The 15,640-nt window shown below is 32.8% G+C and overlaps 1 protein-coding gene across 3 annotated transcripts in view; it reads left to right on the top strand.

The window, feature by feature from the left end:
- The window catches only part of LOC106720595 (PH and SEC7 domain-containing protein), a 28,464-nt gene that overhangs the window by 2,208 nt on the left and 10,616 nt on the right, over nucleotides 1–15,640 (top strand). For all 3 annotated transcript variants that reach the window (XM_045678844.1, XM_045678843.1, XM_045678842.1), the window contains exons 2-5: nucleotides 9,574–9,640; nucleotides 11,134–11,187; nucleotides 12,479–12,563; nucleotides 15,305–15,562. In XM_045678844.1, the coding sequence (XP_045534800.1) occupies nucleotides 9,574–9,640; nucleotides 11,134–11,187; nucleotides 12,479–12,563; nucleotides 15,305–15,562 (464 nt within the window). The remainder of the gene's footprint in view (nucleotides 1–9,573; nucleotides 9,641–11,133; nucleotides 11,188–12,478; nucleotides 12,564–15,304; nucleotides 15,563–15,640) is intronic.

Below are 15,640 nucleotides of genomic sequence, written 5' to 3'. Positions count from 1 at the left end.
TGCATAATAACTTGTTATGTTACGGAGTAAAAACTAGCTATAAATCTAAATTTGTATCGCTCTACATAATAATAATAATAATAATTCATTTATTGCAAACTGTCAAACACCTTTCAGTCATAATTTTTTAAAGCCTGTAAAAAGACAAGAATATTTAGTCTAAATTAATTTGAAGCATATAGTCCGTCTGGCGTCATCGGTCGTCGTAAGTGCTTAAACGCGATGCCTCATAAGTAAGAGAACCAATTAGGTCTTCATATTCGACCTAAATATCTTTCGATACTGTATGACTAGTGAAATAATACTGTCGGTTTCAAACAGAGTGTTGCAAAGCATTCAGTAGATTATTTTAATAACCGAATTAGATCGTTATAACGTTTAACATACCGCCGTTGTGTGGTAAAATAATAGCAGATTCCTGAGTATTGCAAACCACTTCTGGTTTATGATGTTTGATGTAAAATTTTGTTATGTGAACATTTTTATGAATAAAGTTTATAAGTTACTATTTAAGTAGGCAAATAATTATCATAACCAACTTTGGAATAGCGTTATTGATTTGATCGAAGTCCGACGAATATTTGTACGAACTTTTCAGTATTTGTGACAATAAATTTTGCGAATATGCAGATAACAAATTCAATGCAACAAAGAATATTTCTTTCAATACACATCGCTGTCGGAAAATTGATGGTACACTCTCGTATCGCCCATTAGTCTGTTTAATCATGCGCGAAAATGTTTATCACAATATAAAACTAGCTCAGCATTTCTAAACTGCGTAATCTGCACGTTATATAAAAATTACTATAATTATAATTTTAACATTGTAAATCGTTGATTTTTTTCTCCATTCATACTTTAAATCTTACTAATATTATAAATCCGAATGTTTGAAGGTATCTCCGGAATGGCTTAATGTCTTGATGAAATTTGTCATAAAGGTAGATCATTGTCTGGAAGAACACATAGGCTAATTATTAAATTTTTTTAATTCCGCGCTGACGGAGCCGCATGCTACAGCTAGTATATAACTTCTATCTCAATCGAAGTTTCAGTAATGTATTAAAAATTGTTTTAAGTATAAATAAAAGACGTACCCTGAGAAATCATTGTCTATAAGTGGAAATAAATTCTTACCTTTACAACGTTTATATCATTCTGAGGATGTTTTTTAATTATGTCTGAGTGGTAGTTTTTGTCATTATATTTTTTTTATGATGACAGTCATTCGGTTGTGTAGGACATCTGATATCTCGTGTACCTGAACTCATGATTCAACAAGATTAGTGTATAATAGAAACTCGAATTGCGTATGTTATAGGAATAATTATACCGATCGGATTATTGACATGTTAAAAGATGAATATCTAAATTCTATCTTCTGCTACTTTCGTTTCTGTCTTTTTTGTTTTATCTGTCCTTACGAGTCTTATCTCGTTCAATTCTTTGTAGGTGAGTCGAATATGTAGTGAAATGTTTTTATTTTACTTTTTAGTAATCTTGTTATTTTTTTTACATGTGGCTTGCGTTGACATAATGATGACTGTTATGTCGAATTTAATTCGAATTAATGATTTTGTCGAATTGATCTCGAAGATAAAAACCGAGTGCACTGACCTCAAACAGAGGGATAAGAACTGGGAGATGATTTTCGAACTTTTATTTTCATTTTTACGTGTCTCTGTGGACTTGGTCGCGTACAAATATTTTCTTTTTATATTCGTATCGTGTATTAGTTTCTTTGTTTTGTGTAAGATGAAACGTTCGTTGCGATTGCAGCCCTCGTATTGTTAGAAATATCGGAGAGAATTTTCCATCCTGTGCAAACAACGTTTTCATTTGCTCGCCGATTGGTTTCCTTTGCCCTGTTCCTTTGCTCGCCGGATTTGTTCCCTTTGATTCCGATAAATATTATGTTATTTTACGTGACCGATATTCTACAATAATTTTACTCAATAACTTCTAATGAGAACGTTTAAACAATTTAACTCAAAAAAATGTATTCGTTAATTTGATAGTTCCAGAGATCGAGGACTAAAATTATATAAAAATTTACTAACATATTAATGAAACTAAGCAATAATTTAAACAGTGTGTAATTTTAATTGAATAAATGTAAATTAACATCAGAAAGAAAGTTTAACGCGAGCGTGACCGCTATGAATCGCTCCAGATTCCGAACTAGATTTCATGATGCTGACGTAGAATTCATAGTTACAATCTAAAAATAATAATGCACAGCTATCCAATCTCCTAGTCTTTGAGTTTTAAATAAATTAATTTGGATTTTTATATATAAGTTATAATATGTTAATTTATTTTGTCTCCTGAAGTTTTCTATCAGAAGTTTTCTACATCGTCTCGAAATCTACCTTCTAACTACTACTCCATAGTTAGGTAAGTGATCTATGATATATGGCATAGATATTCACACTAATGTGGTTTAAGATCTTTATTTCTCTAAGAATTTACAAAATTTACTGAACTTACAATTCAAACTAATCACTTCAAATTATTGATTTCTTGTGTCGTTGATTATAAAAAGATCATATTTCATTACCCGACTTAAAAATGAAAACCACCTTGTCTTTTTGACCCGATATTGACTTATCGTTATATGGTTTCTTTGTATAATTGAAATTTAAGTTAACTTACATTTTAAGTAATTTTGAATTTAATACGATTTAGTTCGTTAATTGGAATTATCGAATCTATAATGGTGTACTAACCTTAAATTACATAGACTATTAAACACAAGTCAAAACAATAAGTTTTGGATTTAACATGTTGGTGCTTACAGCGGGTGTTCCAACCGCAAGTCAACAGAAGTGAGCGTATCTTTTTCTTAAAAGCTAGCAACTCATCTACAGTTCCTCTAGTGTAGCGGTTGTCTATGGGCGTCAGTATCCCCGCCGCTCGTTTGCCTTTTCACTTATTAAAGATCTATATCCCAGGTTACCAACATTAATATTTTTTTAATTAACTGTAATATTTGTCAAAAACCTTTAAAATAATCTTATCAGTGTGTCAGCTATTAACAAGGATATTTTTTCTGTGGTGTAACGTTTCAATAAATTGCATTATGGGTTATTAAAGTATTTCATTGCCGTTTTTTTTCTGAGAATTCAGGAATGTTTAGTCGTTATTGAGAAATTAATGAAGATTTGTAGACGGAAGAATCTAATAGAAAAACACATAACGAGTCAAATTGCTGATATCAACAATTACATAGCCTTTTTGTATGTCATTTTTAAATTCGTGAATAAAAATTCAAGTGATAAGTGCTTATATTCAATGGGCGTATGAAATGTTAATTGCAGTCATTTGATAGGTGATAGCGGTGACAGCATTCTGTTACTATAACCGGTGCGTGTGTTTCGAAATTCATCAATCTTATGCAAATTGTCCTACAAGTAGACATCGCCAGAGTTGATCAACAACATTGTGAGTTGTGACGGACTTTCTCAATTTTCTACATGCGTACAACTTTGTGAAATGTTGTTTTAGTCCTTCCATGGAAAAAGACTTAAGAATCCCTAGTCGGAATTCTGCGTGAATAAATTCTAATTTATAGATAAATAGCTCACGCCCGCGACTCTGTCCGCGCGGCATTAAAAAAAACTTAACAAGTAGCTTATGTATTCTTTCAGACTTTGATCTGTGCTAAATTTCATCGAGATCGGTTAAACTGTTCTGGAGATACCTTCAAACATCCATCCAAACATTCGCATTTATAATATTAGTAAGATAAGAATCTAGTAATGCCTGATTGTTAATTATTATCTAAGGTAAAGCTACATTGAATTACTGATAGTTCGTAAATGCGTTGTTGACGTTTAAAAATTCATAGCACGGAAATCAAAATTGTGCATTAAATTAACTACACATTCATCCGGTCTCTGTGAATTCCTGCCATAAACAGCGTTACGTCTGTGAGTCAATCCCACATGTCACAACAACGATATGTTTATCGTAACGTCCCTAGGGAGCTATCGTCATATATGGACATGTTAATATTACAGCAGCATGGACAGATTACCCACTCAGCTGTACAGTCGAGGACATTTATTTCCTACCCATTGCAATGAAATATTTAGCAACATATTTGTTAAATTAAGGCTTTGTTGGCAGGATGCTACAATATTCGATCCTAAGTGGGAAGTGTATTTAATTCTTGGACTGTGCATTATATGTTTATCAGTTACGTCATGTGTGTTTGTGCCACGGTCATTGAGCATACGAGCAACGAAACGTGACCGACTCAGCGTACGAACATTGTAAAGGACAACAGTTATCCTTAGCATGTTTACGAATTTCCTGATGCTAACGACATTGTACCAAAACATGTACCGTACCCACAAATTTACCATGCTTTATCACTAGAAAGACTCGTACTAAAAACAAAAGTATATTTTTGTTACACGTGTTTTGGCAGTGATAATCGACGTTTAGATTTATTATGTCTCATCTTTCGTTCATCCTTCAACGTGACACAACCATTTAAGCTTCTTAATAAATAAGAATCATAAATAAAACAATTTCTATATCTCTACTATCTGTCTTCCGCGACTCCGTATGCACGGAATTATAAAAAAAATATTAGTAGCTTATGTATTCTTCCAGACTGTCTTCTACATCTATGCCAAATTTCAGATCCATGTAGCCGTTCTGGAGATACCTTGTAATAAACATCCATTCGTTCATCCAAACATTCGCATCTATATATATATAAAAGAAAGTCGTGTTTTCTGAATCGATTTGACTGAAAATTGGTGGGCAGGTAGCTTAGAACCAGGAAAAGGACATAGGATAATTTTTACCCCGTTTTCTATTTTTTATTCCGCGCGGACGGAGTCGCGGGTAAAAGCTAGTATTTGATAAAAATCACCATATTGAAAAAATAATTTTATCCAGTCTATAGTCGATTATAACAAATTATGCAATATGTTTATCAGTTGTATATGCTAATAATAAGAGGTCACTAACACTATCATAGTAGATGTATAACGTTGATTGGCCAGTATGTAATGCGACTACTTTCCCCTGCAGCCAGCTTGTTTGTCTACTTGTGATATAAAAGAAAGCATTGCAAGAGGGGCGTATAGGACGAAAATGACGAGACGTGTGCATCGAGTGGAATGGGCGCGGTATGCGTTTTCATGCACCATAAAGTTGTATTCACACTTGGGTGATGTTTGTTATGATATTGAACGAGTATTGATATATAGCTTTAATTACGCAAATTAAAGAGTTTTTGTGTAATTCAGCTAAGATATGATTATAAAGAAATGTTGGCAATATTGGCAAATAAACTAAGATACGTCAATAATTTCACTAGATGCAGGTGATATAATAAATCTTTGATTCAGTAGTTTGTGTGAGTCATTCAGTATTGTACATTTTTGTACGTTCAGAAAATTCTAGAATAAAGTTTGATTAGTAGTCACCTTTAGTTGTGCCCTGGTCGCGCACTTCAACAATAACTCGCGACGTTCGTCGTAGTACTCACTGCTTATGTAACTCCGTGTCACCCTTTCTTTTATTCCTTTGCAGTCTGTCGACACTCCGACTGCCAAAGATGCTATCTGAATGCATATTATTTTAAAGTTTGCTTTTGAAAAGCTTTGTAGATCTTATGAATATAATTATCATATATAGTCGCGTCATTTTAGTATAAAAAAGAAGTCAACCTCTGAATATGCTGGCAATAAGCTCAATATTGAGTAGATCGCTAATTTGACTGTATTAATAATCTTCGAGTATTTAAATTGAAATTATGACTTATTTGACTTATTATTTTAATTTTATAAAGTCCTCTTTACTAAGAAAATATAGATATAATACATGTTATTGTTTTAAATTAAGAGAGATCAAGTATCATGTTGTAATAAGTAATCATGTGAGAATATCTATATATATAAAAGAAAGTCGTGTTAGTTACACCATTTATAACTCAAGAACGGCTGAATCGATTTGACTGAAAATTGGTGGGCAGGTAGCTTAGAACCAGGAAAAGGACAAAGGATATTTTTTACCCCGTTTTCTATTTTTAATTCCGCGCGGACAGAGTCGCGGGTAAAAGCTAGTCAATAATAAATGACCTAGAAAAATGGCGTGTGATCAATTACTCAAGGATCATTTAACAAATTCTGCGTTAATATCAACTGTTTCACGAAATTCATGTAGTTTTTTTTTAACATTCAATGATGTCAAATTGGTTTCCTGCCATTTTCGTTAATTTTTGTGAAATAAATAAATAAAGTTACAAATTTTATTCACATCATTCTGATGGTTCAGAAAGAATTATTCAATAGGCATTAAAGGATCAATTAGCTAAATTTTTCTCATATTTAATCTACACTAAGGCTCCTTCTTAATGATCATTAAAGGATTCTGCGTGCTGCAGTAAATAATTTTCGTCGTAATATTATTGTAAACATGTACGTCATTAATGAGGTGTATTGCACATAGTATGTTGAGTCACGCACGTTTATGTTATTCAGAACTTTTTATCGTAAGTCTTTGAATTGCAATGCTCGTTCTAGGGAATTTAATGAAACGTGATATTTGTAACTACTTGACGAATTATTTTCGACCTATAATATTTTACAAAACTATGCTTATAATGTAATTACCTTAAAATGTAAATTTATTTAGGAATCTGGACTTCCGAAGTGTTGAAACGAATATTGTGATTTTTATGGTAATTATAAGATAGTATTTGGAAAAGGCTGTTTTAAATAAACGGAGCTCATACGCTATGCGTCCGAAAATATCCATAACATATCCACATTGTTAATTGTTATAATATGTATTAAAATTGCTTGTATTCTTATTTTCTAAAAATATGAGCTCGCTGTATTTTGACTTGATATGACAGTGGAAAAAAATTGAAATTTAATTGCTAACTCTCTCATTCATTTTCATAAGACGCGTAGACATTTTATTTGGTAGAAGTCAACTAAAAAGTATCAGAAATTGGTTCCATTGTTTTAATATGCGACATAAAGGTTATGTAGAGTTCAAGGGCCTGTATTTACAGACCACTTTGTCATTATCAGCAACGAGAAATTAATTTACAACATCGTTCACCTTTGACGTGGAAGTGTGGGACGTTCGGCGCGTAATTCATGCTTCCGCTGCGCCCTTGTGCGCGGGGTTTGATCTAATTTATCTTCTAAACTTGTGATCCATTAGCGGACCCCGACGCGATAACGGAGAGTCGACATAACGCGGGCGGACGCGTACGCACGCACGCCACAACGTTGTTACATCTCGGCTCGATACTACGTTAATACGAGTACATCCTCTTACAGTTTCATCGATGAAACAAACGTCAACGTAAATACGCTAACTATTAAAAAATATATCAACATTATCGAAATAATCCTCCAGCGATAAGTTTGTCTGTCTGTGAAGTGTTAAAATCAAAAGTGAAACGTTAGTGACATCGTTTTTGGGCATTGTTTTTATTTGCAACGCCTAACATACGGTTTTTTGTGACGAAGACACAATGAATGCTGTGACATAGTTTTTGTTCTATTTTTACATTTCAACCAAGTTAAGTAAGTATAACATGATAGTTTGAAAAGTGCGATTATTTTTTGCAGTTATATACTTTTATACGTAATGTTTTACTTATTTAAAATAAATACAACCATCATTGGTGCATCATTAACGGTTCCTCGTAGTGATACCGATTGTTTAAGCCGCGTAGTCGATAAGTTTAATAACAGTCGAGTTTTGTTTGGCTTTCCACTCAACTAAAAGCAATATCTGTTCGTGTTACGTACATATTAAAACATTTTTTTTTAATTAATTAATACGAATTTTTTTATATGTTCTTACTTTTTTATCTAAAGATTGTCTTTCATTAAATATCATGGAGTGGTTATCAACAATCATCAACAAAATGGTGATGTGTCTCTTTCATAAAGTCGTGCTCCAGCTTCAATAAAAAAAAAACAAAGTATCATTGGTCCTGCTGAGACTTGAGTTAATTATTAATGGTAGAGCACCTCAATTTCACTAAAAGATGTGTGAATTCGTTTCGTTCAGCAACCAATGTCACGCCTGTCGTGTTTAGGGCCTTGCACTATCGTTAAACTGTAGCTGCTGTAGATTACGAGTATTTACATATAAATTACCAATTTGTGTTCGACTGAGTCATGAGATACTGTGGTAATTACAATCGATTAATCACGGTGTAGTACAAGGCGGTAACTAGATACTCGATCGAAGGCCGCTCGGGTAGTGGTTAAGGCTCGTGGGTGATAAGTGTGAACGTAATTGATAGGGACAACGTACCTATCGCCACTAGCAGCTGGTGCGGAACAACTTCCATATTAGTGGTACAGTAGGACGTTTATTTCATACCCATTTCGATGAAGTCACGCATTATAACTTTTACCCCAGAAACTCCACTGCACTATTAATAAATATTATCATCCCTTACATTGTCTTTGAAAAAGAGACTAATTATATTATTAAGTGTCACTTAAGTCGTAAAATACCGTTACTGTGACAATGTGAGATCCTTACATAGTTCTTAGACTGTAGCAAACGTTATATTTTATAATGTGTGAGAAGGTGTGAAAGTTATATTTTACATTATTATTTTATCTTTTTCTTTATTCAGGAAAGATAATCCATACCGATATTTCAATTGAGAAAGTGCCAATGATTGTAACGTTTTCTTGTCTAAACTACGGACCAGATTTTGATCATCTTTATAATATACCTATTAGGCTAATCTAGAATATTTAGGCTACCATTTGTATCAAAAGTTTTATTGGAAAATCTATTCATTTTCAAGTTTTGGATAAAAGGCGAATAGGATTGTCTATATCTGTTTACAACAATTTAGTTCAATATTTCGTTATATACCGTATAGTAATAGCTTCTTTTTTAATAAATATATGAATGTAATCTTTATTTTTATACACATTGTAAATTATTTTTACTGTTTACTACAACTCAAAGATACTCTGCTCTGTGACTAATTGTATGTAAACTAACTTATTTATATAACCGTGTGTTTTCACTGCCGACACAATAATGCTAAAATATGTGTCATCTCTGTCATTTTGTTTAAATAATCGAGTCAATATTATCTTTTTGTGCAGATTTTTCGGCAGTGGAAGCCTACAAAAAGGAAACGATAATGAAACATGTTTTTGTAGAAATGTCCCAAAATTAATATCATATCATTACAATGTTTTGTTAATTGAATAAATAACTTTAAGTGTTGGTATAACACATCAATGTTTTAAGTTCGCTGTTTTATTTCCATCAAAATAACATTCTTGATGAAAATGACAAGTAAAAATAAGAAGCGTTTGTTCGCTTGCATATTAGGTTATTCTTTTTCAAACATATTCTCTCTGTAACGTATTTTCAGGTTCAAATCGAATCTAGTTAGAATCGCTTTAACGTGAACAGGAATGCTATAACGAATTTGAACTAAAGAATTTCGTGAGCGTAACATGCACAGCGATCATATTAGGCGTTGCAAGGATGTTTAGTTTTTACCGAATACATTTTAAACTGGATACGTATGTTCCATTACAGGTCGAGGCTGGAGATGTATTGCTCAAGGTTAATGGGACTGACGTAAACCGGTTCACAACCAAAGAAGGTAAGGAGCCAATTGCCAGATGCGTCTGCCTCGTCTTCCAACATCCCTAATCTTCGCGACTTAAATCTTGTTGAAAAAGATACCGTTTTCCCTAAAAAATATGTCAGAATACAATGTTGATGGACTGAATCCTAATTTGAGTTTTAACACGATATTGGAAAGTCTAAAAAATGGGTATATAATAGTCAAATAGCATTCCTTTTATTTTTCGCATATTGTAAGACTCTTCAGTTCATTCATTTGTTTGGAGGTTCATTTGTAAATTGTAGTATTTATAAAATTAGAGAACTGACAAATTCAAGATAAAAGTAAATGCAAATTGATAGAATTCGATTTCGTTTATGCATTAAGACGTCAATTGTCCGCCTTTACATGAGGTTTATGGTTCATACAGCTAATTCAATGATCGCGTTATTACAGTCGTGTGAAGCACGCAAGCAAGCAATTTGTGTTTCACGCGTGCTCTTGCATTCAATTACTAAATATGTCGATATCTATAAATTCGTTTCTACTTATTACTTTTGTATAATTTAACAGTACCCTTAGCTTGATATTTAGAAATATACTTGACCATCGTCAATGCTTGAATTTTAAATTTTTCACGGGTATTTGTTTTTACTTTAGAAGTAGCCGAAAATGTTATCAATGTTACAACAGATCGTAAAACAATAAACCTTGTTCATACATTTTTTGCTAGCGCAGTCGAATGATGACATTTTGTAGTATATTTTACAGACATTTGATCAAATAAAGGCTTTGTAATTTTGTGAAATTACCTAATCGATAATATAACATAACAAAAGTACAGTCAAGTTAATAATAATTTTGGTAATATTTATTATATTGGTGGAATAAAAAAATTTAGAGTTAGAGTTATATCAGATCTATTGAAATGGATTTCCTTATTTATTATTAACTCTCGCTCGCTAGTTCATGTCGGCAGAAGTGAATCAGCTGCTTAAATTATGCATGTTCGTGATAATGACGAATGTTGCACGATCTCTTTTACAATTCTAATGAACATGTTAACTCGAAGAAAATAAATTAGAGCAATTTCAAATTTATTATCATAGTTGATTCGAAACGACTACGTTTTTATGTCAATAAAGATCAAAAGAAATGTAACTCTTAAGAATGGATTACACAAAAATTTATAGATTCAAGAGTTTTTATTTGGATATTCTAATTGCTGTTGCTCATAGGAAGGAGCTTCGAGTGTAGCAAAAATCGATCTAAACTTCCATACTGCACAATGCCCTGTTTTAAAATAAAAAAAATTGCATGGGCTATAAAATACTAATAGCATTAAGATTCAATCAAAGTATAAGTCCTAAGAACTAACCCTCCCATTAGGCCATTAAAAATACTTTCTATATATTTTATGGTGACATCCTGACACAACGCGAACGCATATTATATTTGTTTTAATTAATTGATTTACTTTAATATTTCTTATGTATATTTTGTTGTTATTGTGCCATATTTTGTTTCAGTTTTAAAATGTTTGAGACTTTCGTCCGATCCCGTCACTTTAAGACTGAAAAAGGGTGAGTCTCGGTCAATATTAGATTTAATGTATAAGTTATCACTTATCAGTATGCTTGGTGAATGAACAACGAGCGAGGACCGCCTCGTATAAGTAATAAAACTCTCGTATTCCCAAATGGTTCTGTCGCGACTGCGGTACGAGTATATACGAGAATTGTGATGTAGCTAGTTGCCTTTACAACCATCTAATTATTTTCCAGACCTTGTGTACCTTTTAGGTGATAAATTGTTAATAACACAGGCATTAAGTAAGATTCAAGTGTAAGAAAACATTTTGTCATCCCAATGTCCTCTTGAACTGTTTTATGCAAGTGCTTCGGCAGTGAAAACTCGTTTAGTGCATGCTAGTGGTGGTCTACCATATTGTGATTACGTTAACTTGCAACCTTTCCTCGCTCGAATATCCAATGTTTCCGAATTTTCACTACTAAATTCCAGCTTAAAACATCTGATGTTTTGTTAGTTGAGGAAAGTAACTGTCGGTCACCCAGCCGTACTAGTACATAACCAGTCCCAAAGTGTACATTTCTCATACTTAACTTACACTAAGTTACTTCCTTAGTGATCAGTTGAATATTCTGAACAATAGATTGGTGAAATATAGACACTTTCTAATATTAAATAAAAGTATAAAAAAACAATAGTTATCATCGCGCAGTAGTGCTTCGATTGATAAGAGAAAAAAAGTTTATATATAGCTCTGATATCATACATCTATCAAAGATATTTATGTATCAAAAACTCTGTAATCCCAACAATAGAATATTTGACTTCTTTCATTGTTGATTGAGATAATGTCAAGTGGATATATCCTGTACATAACAAACTATATCAATGTACAAGCACATTAATACATATCAGTCAAGATCAGTGTGTACCTTGTTAGTCATCTGAATAATATATTTTTACAGTTTTAGTTAGTACGCAAATATTTATAATTGATTGAATTCAATTTGAGTGCTAAAAACCTTATTCTTTAAAAACTTTTCGAACAGTTTGAAGTATGTAAACAGTGAACAAACACAAAAATTACTTTATCAAGGCTCATTTTAGAGTTCAAAGCACTTTTATCACAATAATTTGCGGTAAATGTTATTTCTGCGCATTATAAAAACTTTGCTCCTCTGTAGAATGGACTCATATCGAACCATCCGACGAAAAGAGATATATTTTTAAGAGGTCTCGTCACAGATGTAACTCTTTTCGTAGGATGTGTCGTTATGCTTATTCTTATGTGTTATTGTATAAATGTATGTTATAGTTGCTTGTATATATCCCTGATATTTGCAGACCCGGAGATCAAGGCGAATGTAAGACGGTACATATCGGCAGCGGCTGAGCGACGGGCTGCCGCGGCACGCACAAAACGCGACAAGTAAGCACAAAGTCTATCTAGTGATTAATTTAAAAGGCCAAATATGATACCCTGTTGTAAGTCGGGTTAAAATACTAGAATCTAGAAGATTTCTGCGAAAATCTGGTATAGATGTGATACCATACTGTTCCTTTTGTCTAATATTGTCTTCATAGCCGTGTTTTGCATTTCATGACGTCTAATTGTTTAGTTCCTCTATTAAGTTAACTCATTATTTTGTTTACAAATATGTATTCTCCTTGTTATATTATGTAGATACTTATCTTTAGTTACCGATCACCGTAGTTATTTATATTCACGATAAAGCTGGTGAATAAACTCGACGTAGTGAACTTTACTTTATTATTTACTTAAAATTTTTCATTTATACTTCATCTTTTTTGTGAATCATCGATCCAGAGCTACGGTGAATTTTAAATGAGTACTGTGTTTACAAACTGTAAATTGATGTTTGCTTTCAATGCATTTATTAACGGATCGGCCGATTTTTTTAGCTTAGTGTTGCAGAACCTTGCTATATATCATTTAATATTTATTGTAATCTAATAAAAACTTAACGAAACTATAAAAAAGTCGTAACATTTTAAAAATACATTTTTAAAAAGCTTTAATGGGCACGTCTTAGGTTTTTCTATTTTCGTCCACCGTTTTATTTTTAGCATCCCATCGTTTGTAATGGAAAGTCAGCCCTCGAGACAAGCGATATCCGAAAGCGATAAGTGATAGCCGGAACCATATGCGCGGTAGACAGGGGTGGCCGCCCTCCCCGACCACACGTCACAACATGGGGACGACATATGACGCACCTAAACGATACGTTCGTGGTGAATGGGGCACGTGCCTGCTCATTTTTAAAAGTAAAGTAAAAACATATGATTCATTTTGTGTTTTTATAAACATAAAATGAATCATGTTTGTTAAATCATGTCATGTCGATCGTCATTTTTTGTCATATGTATTGTATATTATTTTATCCTTTAACGATTACATCGTTCTAATATTTTGTTCAACTAGTTGCATTTATCACAAACTCTTGTGCGGTACGAAATCGTTTTAGGCATGTTTATGTTACCCTAGTTGTAGACAGAAACATCCAAGGTACTCTATTTACTTATTTAATGAGATTGCACAGAAACCAGAAGTGGCTACATACTTTAGTTAGAATGATACCAAAATAGACTCCTAGAAACAAAAGTAATGCGACGTTTATTACGAGGGTGCCTGAAATAGTACCCGTAATGGTTTATCCAATTAAAAATTTCTCCGCAGGAGACACTGAGACAACAACAATATCGTATTGTATCACGGAATGACGCAATTAATTTTGTTAAAAAAAATTCCGTCAGTCTAAGATTGAATAAAAATAATTACTGAGTATATCTTGAATTTATTTTTTGCTTATATTTATGATATTAAATGCGTCAATCTATGTACATAAAAGAAAGCCGTGTTAGTTACACTATTTAGAACTCAAGATCGGTCGAACTGATTTAGCTGAAAATTGATGGGGAGGTAGCTTGGAACTAGAAGACGGACATAGGGACTTTTTTATTTTGTGTGCATTTTTTTATTCCGCGCGGACGGAGTCGCGGGTAAAAGCTAGTATATAATAAATGCGTCGCAATAACTCTCTGAGACTGCATTTACGAATAGACATAGACAAAGGGAATTTATACATATAATGTGCATTAGCAACTGCAATTTTTGATGAACTCGCAATATCGTGAAGGTTTTCATTTACTAAGAAAACAGATTTCCGTCAATTAGCTTATATATTTATACCTCATACTATACGGACTTAATAACCTAATATATTTTAATTGAAAAAAAAAACAATTTATTTTTCCTGGTTCTTTTTCCATTTTCCATTCTTATTCATGATAACTTTATATAAGTATTACAAAATAATATATATTTAGTTTTCATAGCGAAATAAATGAGTATATTTTCTCAAAAGTACATTTTAAACTATTCCTAAGATGTTGGTATTACTGTAATAACTATAACAATGCGCTTTTATTATTGTCCCAATGTGTAGGAAAGTTGGCAGCGAAAGTTTTTCCTAAATTCATTCGTAAGATTTGATTCGCCGGAACGAAAACAATGGCAGCCGATTGTCCGGACTTTTTATTAGCATATCGCATTGTTTTATTGTAATAGGAATAGCTAAATGTGTTATATAAAATCAAACAATCATAATAATTTTGGTATTTAATGTGATTTTTAATTGAATTTAGAAAAATATCAGAATTTACTTGAAATATTCCACCTATTTGTGTAAAAATAAATTAAACTTAAATTAACTATTAAAAAAGTTTGAGAGAATAATTCATGTTATTTAGGAAAATACGAAACAATCAGACGCATATCGTTTCTATGTTAATTGTATTAATTAAAATTCATAGTGCAATATTGAATCCCGAAACAAAAAGGGGATTGATCAATTTACATACATTGGTAGTGTAATTATGACGCAGTATTGATGGCTCGAAATTAACTTCACACCAAATATAACTACTTACAGTGAGACATTTTTTAAACAAGCATTATACTGAGAATAGCAGGTGAAGCTAAATCTGCATTGGCATAGGTAGGCTTCCCACATGATGTACTGAAGTTATAGTCTAAGTTTGAGTACAATGAACTAAAATCTTCGAATCGCTGTGAACGTTTCTCAAATAAAACCACGGAGATTACTATGCCTTAATCAATTCATGATATTTAATTGTATTTTATCTTAGGTCAAGTTCACCGCCATCAAGTAACTCAAACAGCAACACGAACAGTAATTCATCGAGTAAGTCATCGAGCAACGGTTCCGACGTGGTGTCCGGGGACAGCTGCGAGGCGCTGCTGACGGAGGAGAAGGCGCGCGGAAGGCCCACGCAGCCCAAGTTCGAGGCCTACATGATGACCGGCGACCTCATACTCAACCTATCCCGAGTGGAACATCCACATCATAACCATCACGCGCCTACACATCGCACACATTATCATAGGTGAGTAAAACAACTACAAGGAAACGAAATCCCATAATATCCTTACACAATAATTCCAATTCGATGTTATATGTACGT

The sequence above is a fragment of the Papilio machaon genome, chromosome 8, assembly GCF_912999745.1.
Source record: "Papilio machaon chromosome 8, ilPapMach1.1, whole genome shotgun sequence".
NCBI classification, from domain to species: Eukaryota; Metazoa; Arthropoda; class Insecta; order Lepidoptera; family Papilionidae; genus Papilio; species Papilio machaon.
Note: the sequence above shows the minus strand (reverse complement) of the source record. Positions and strands in the feature narration are given on the sequence as shown.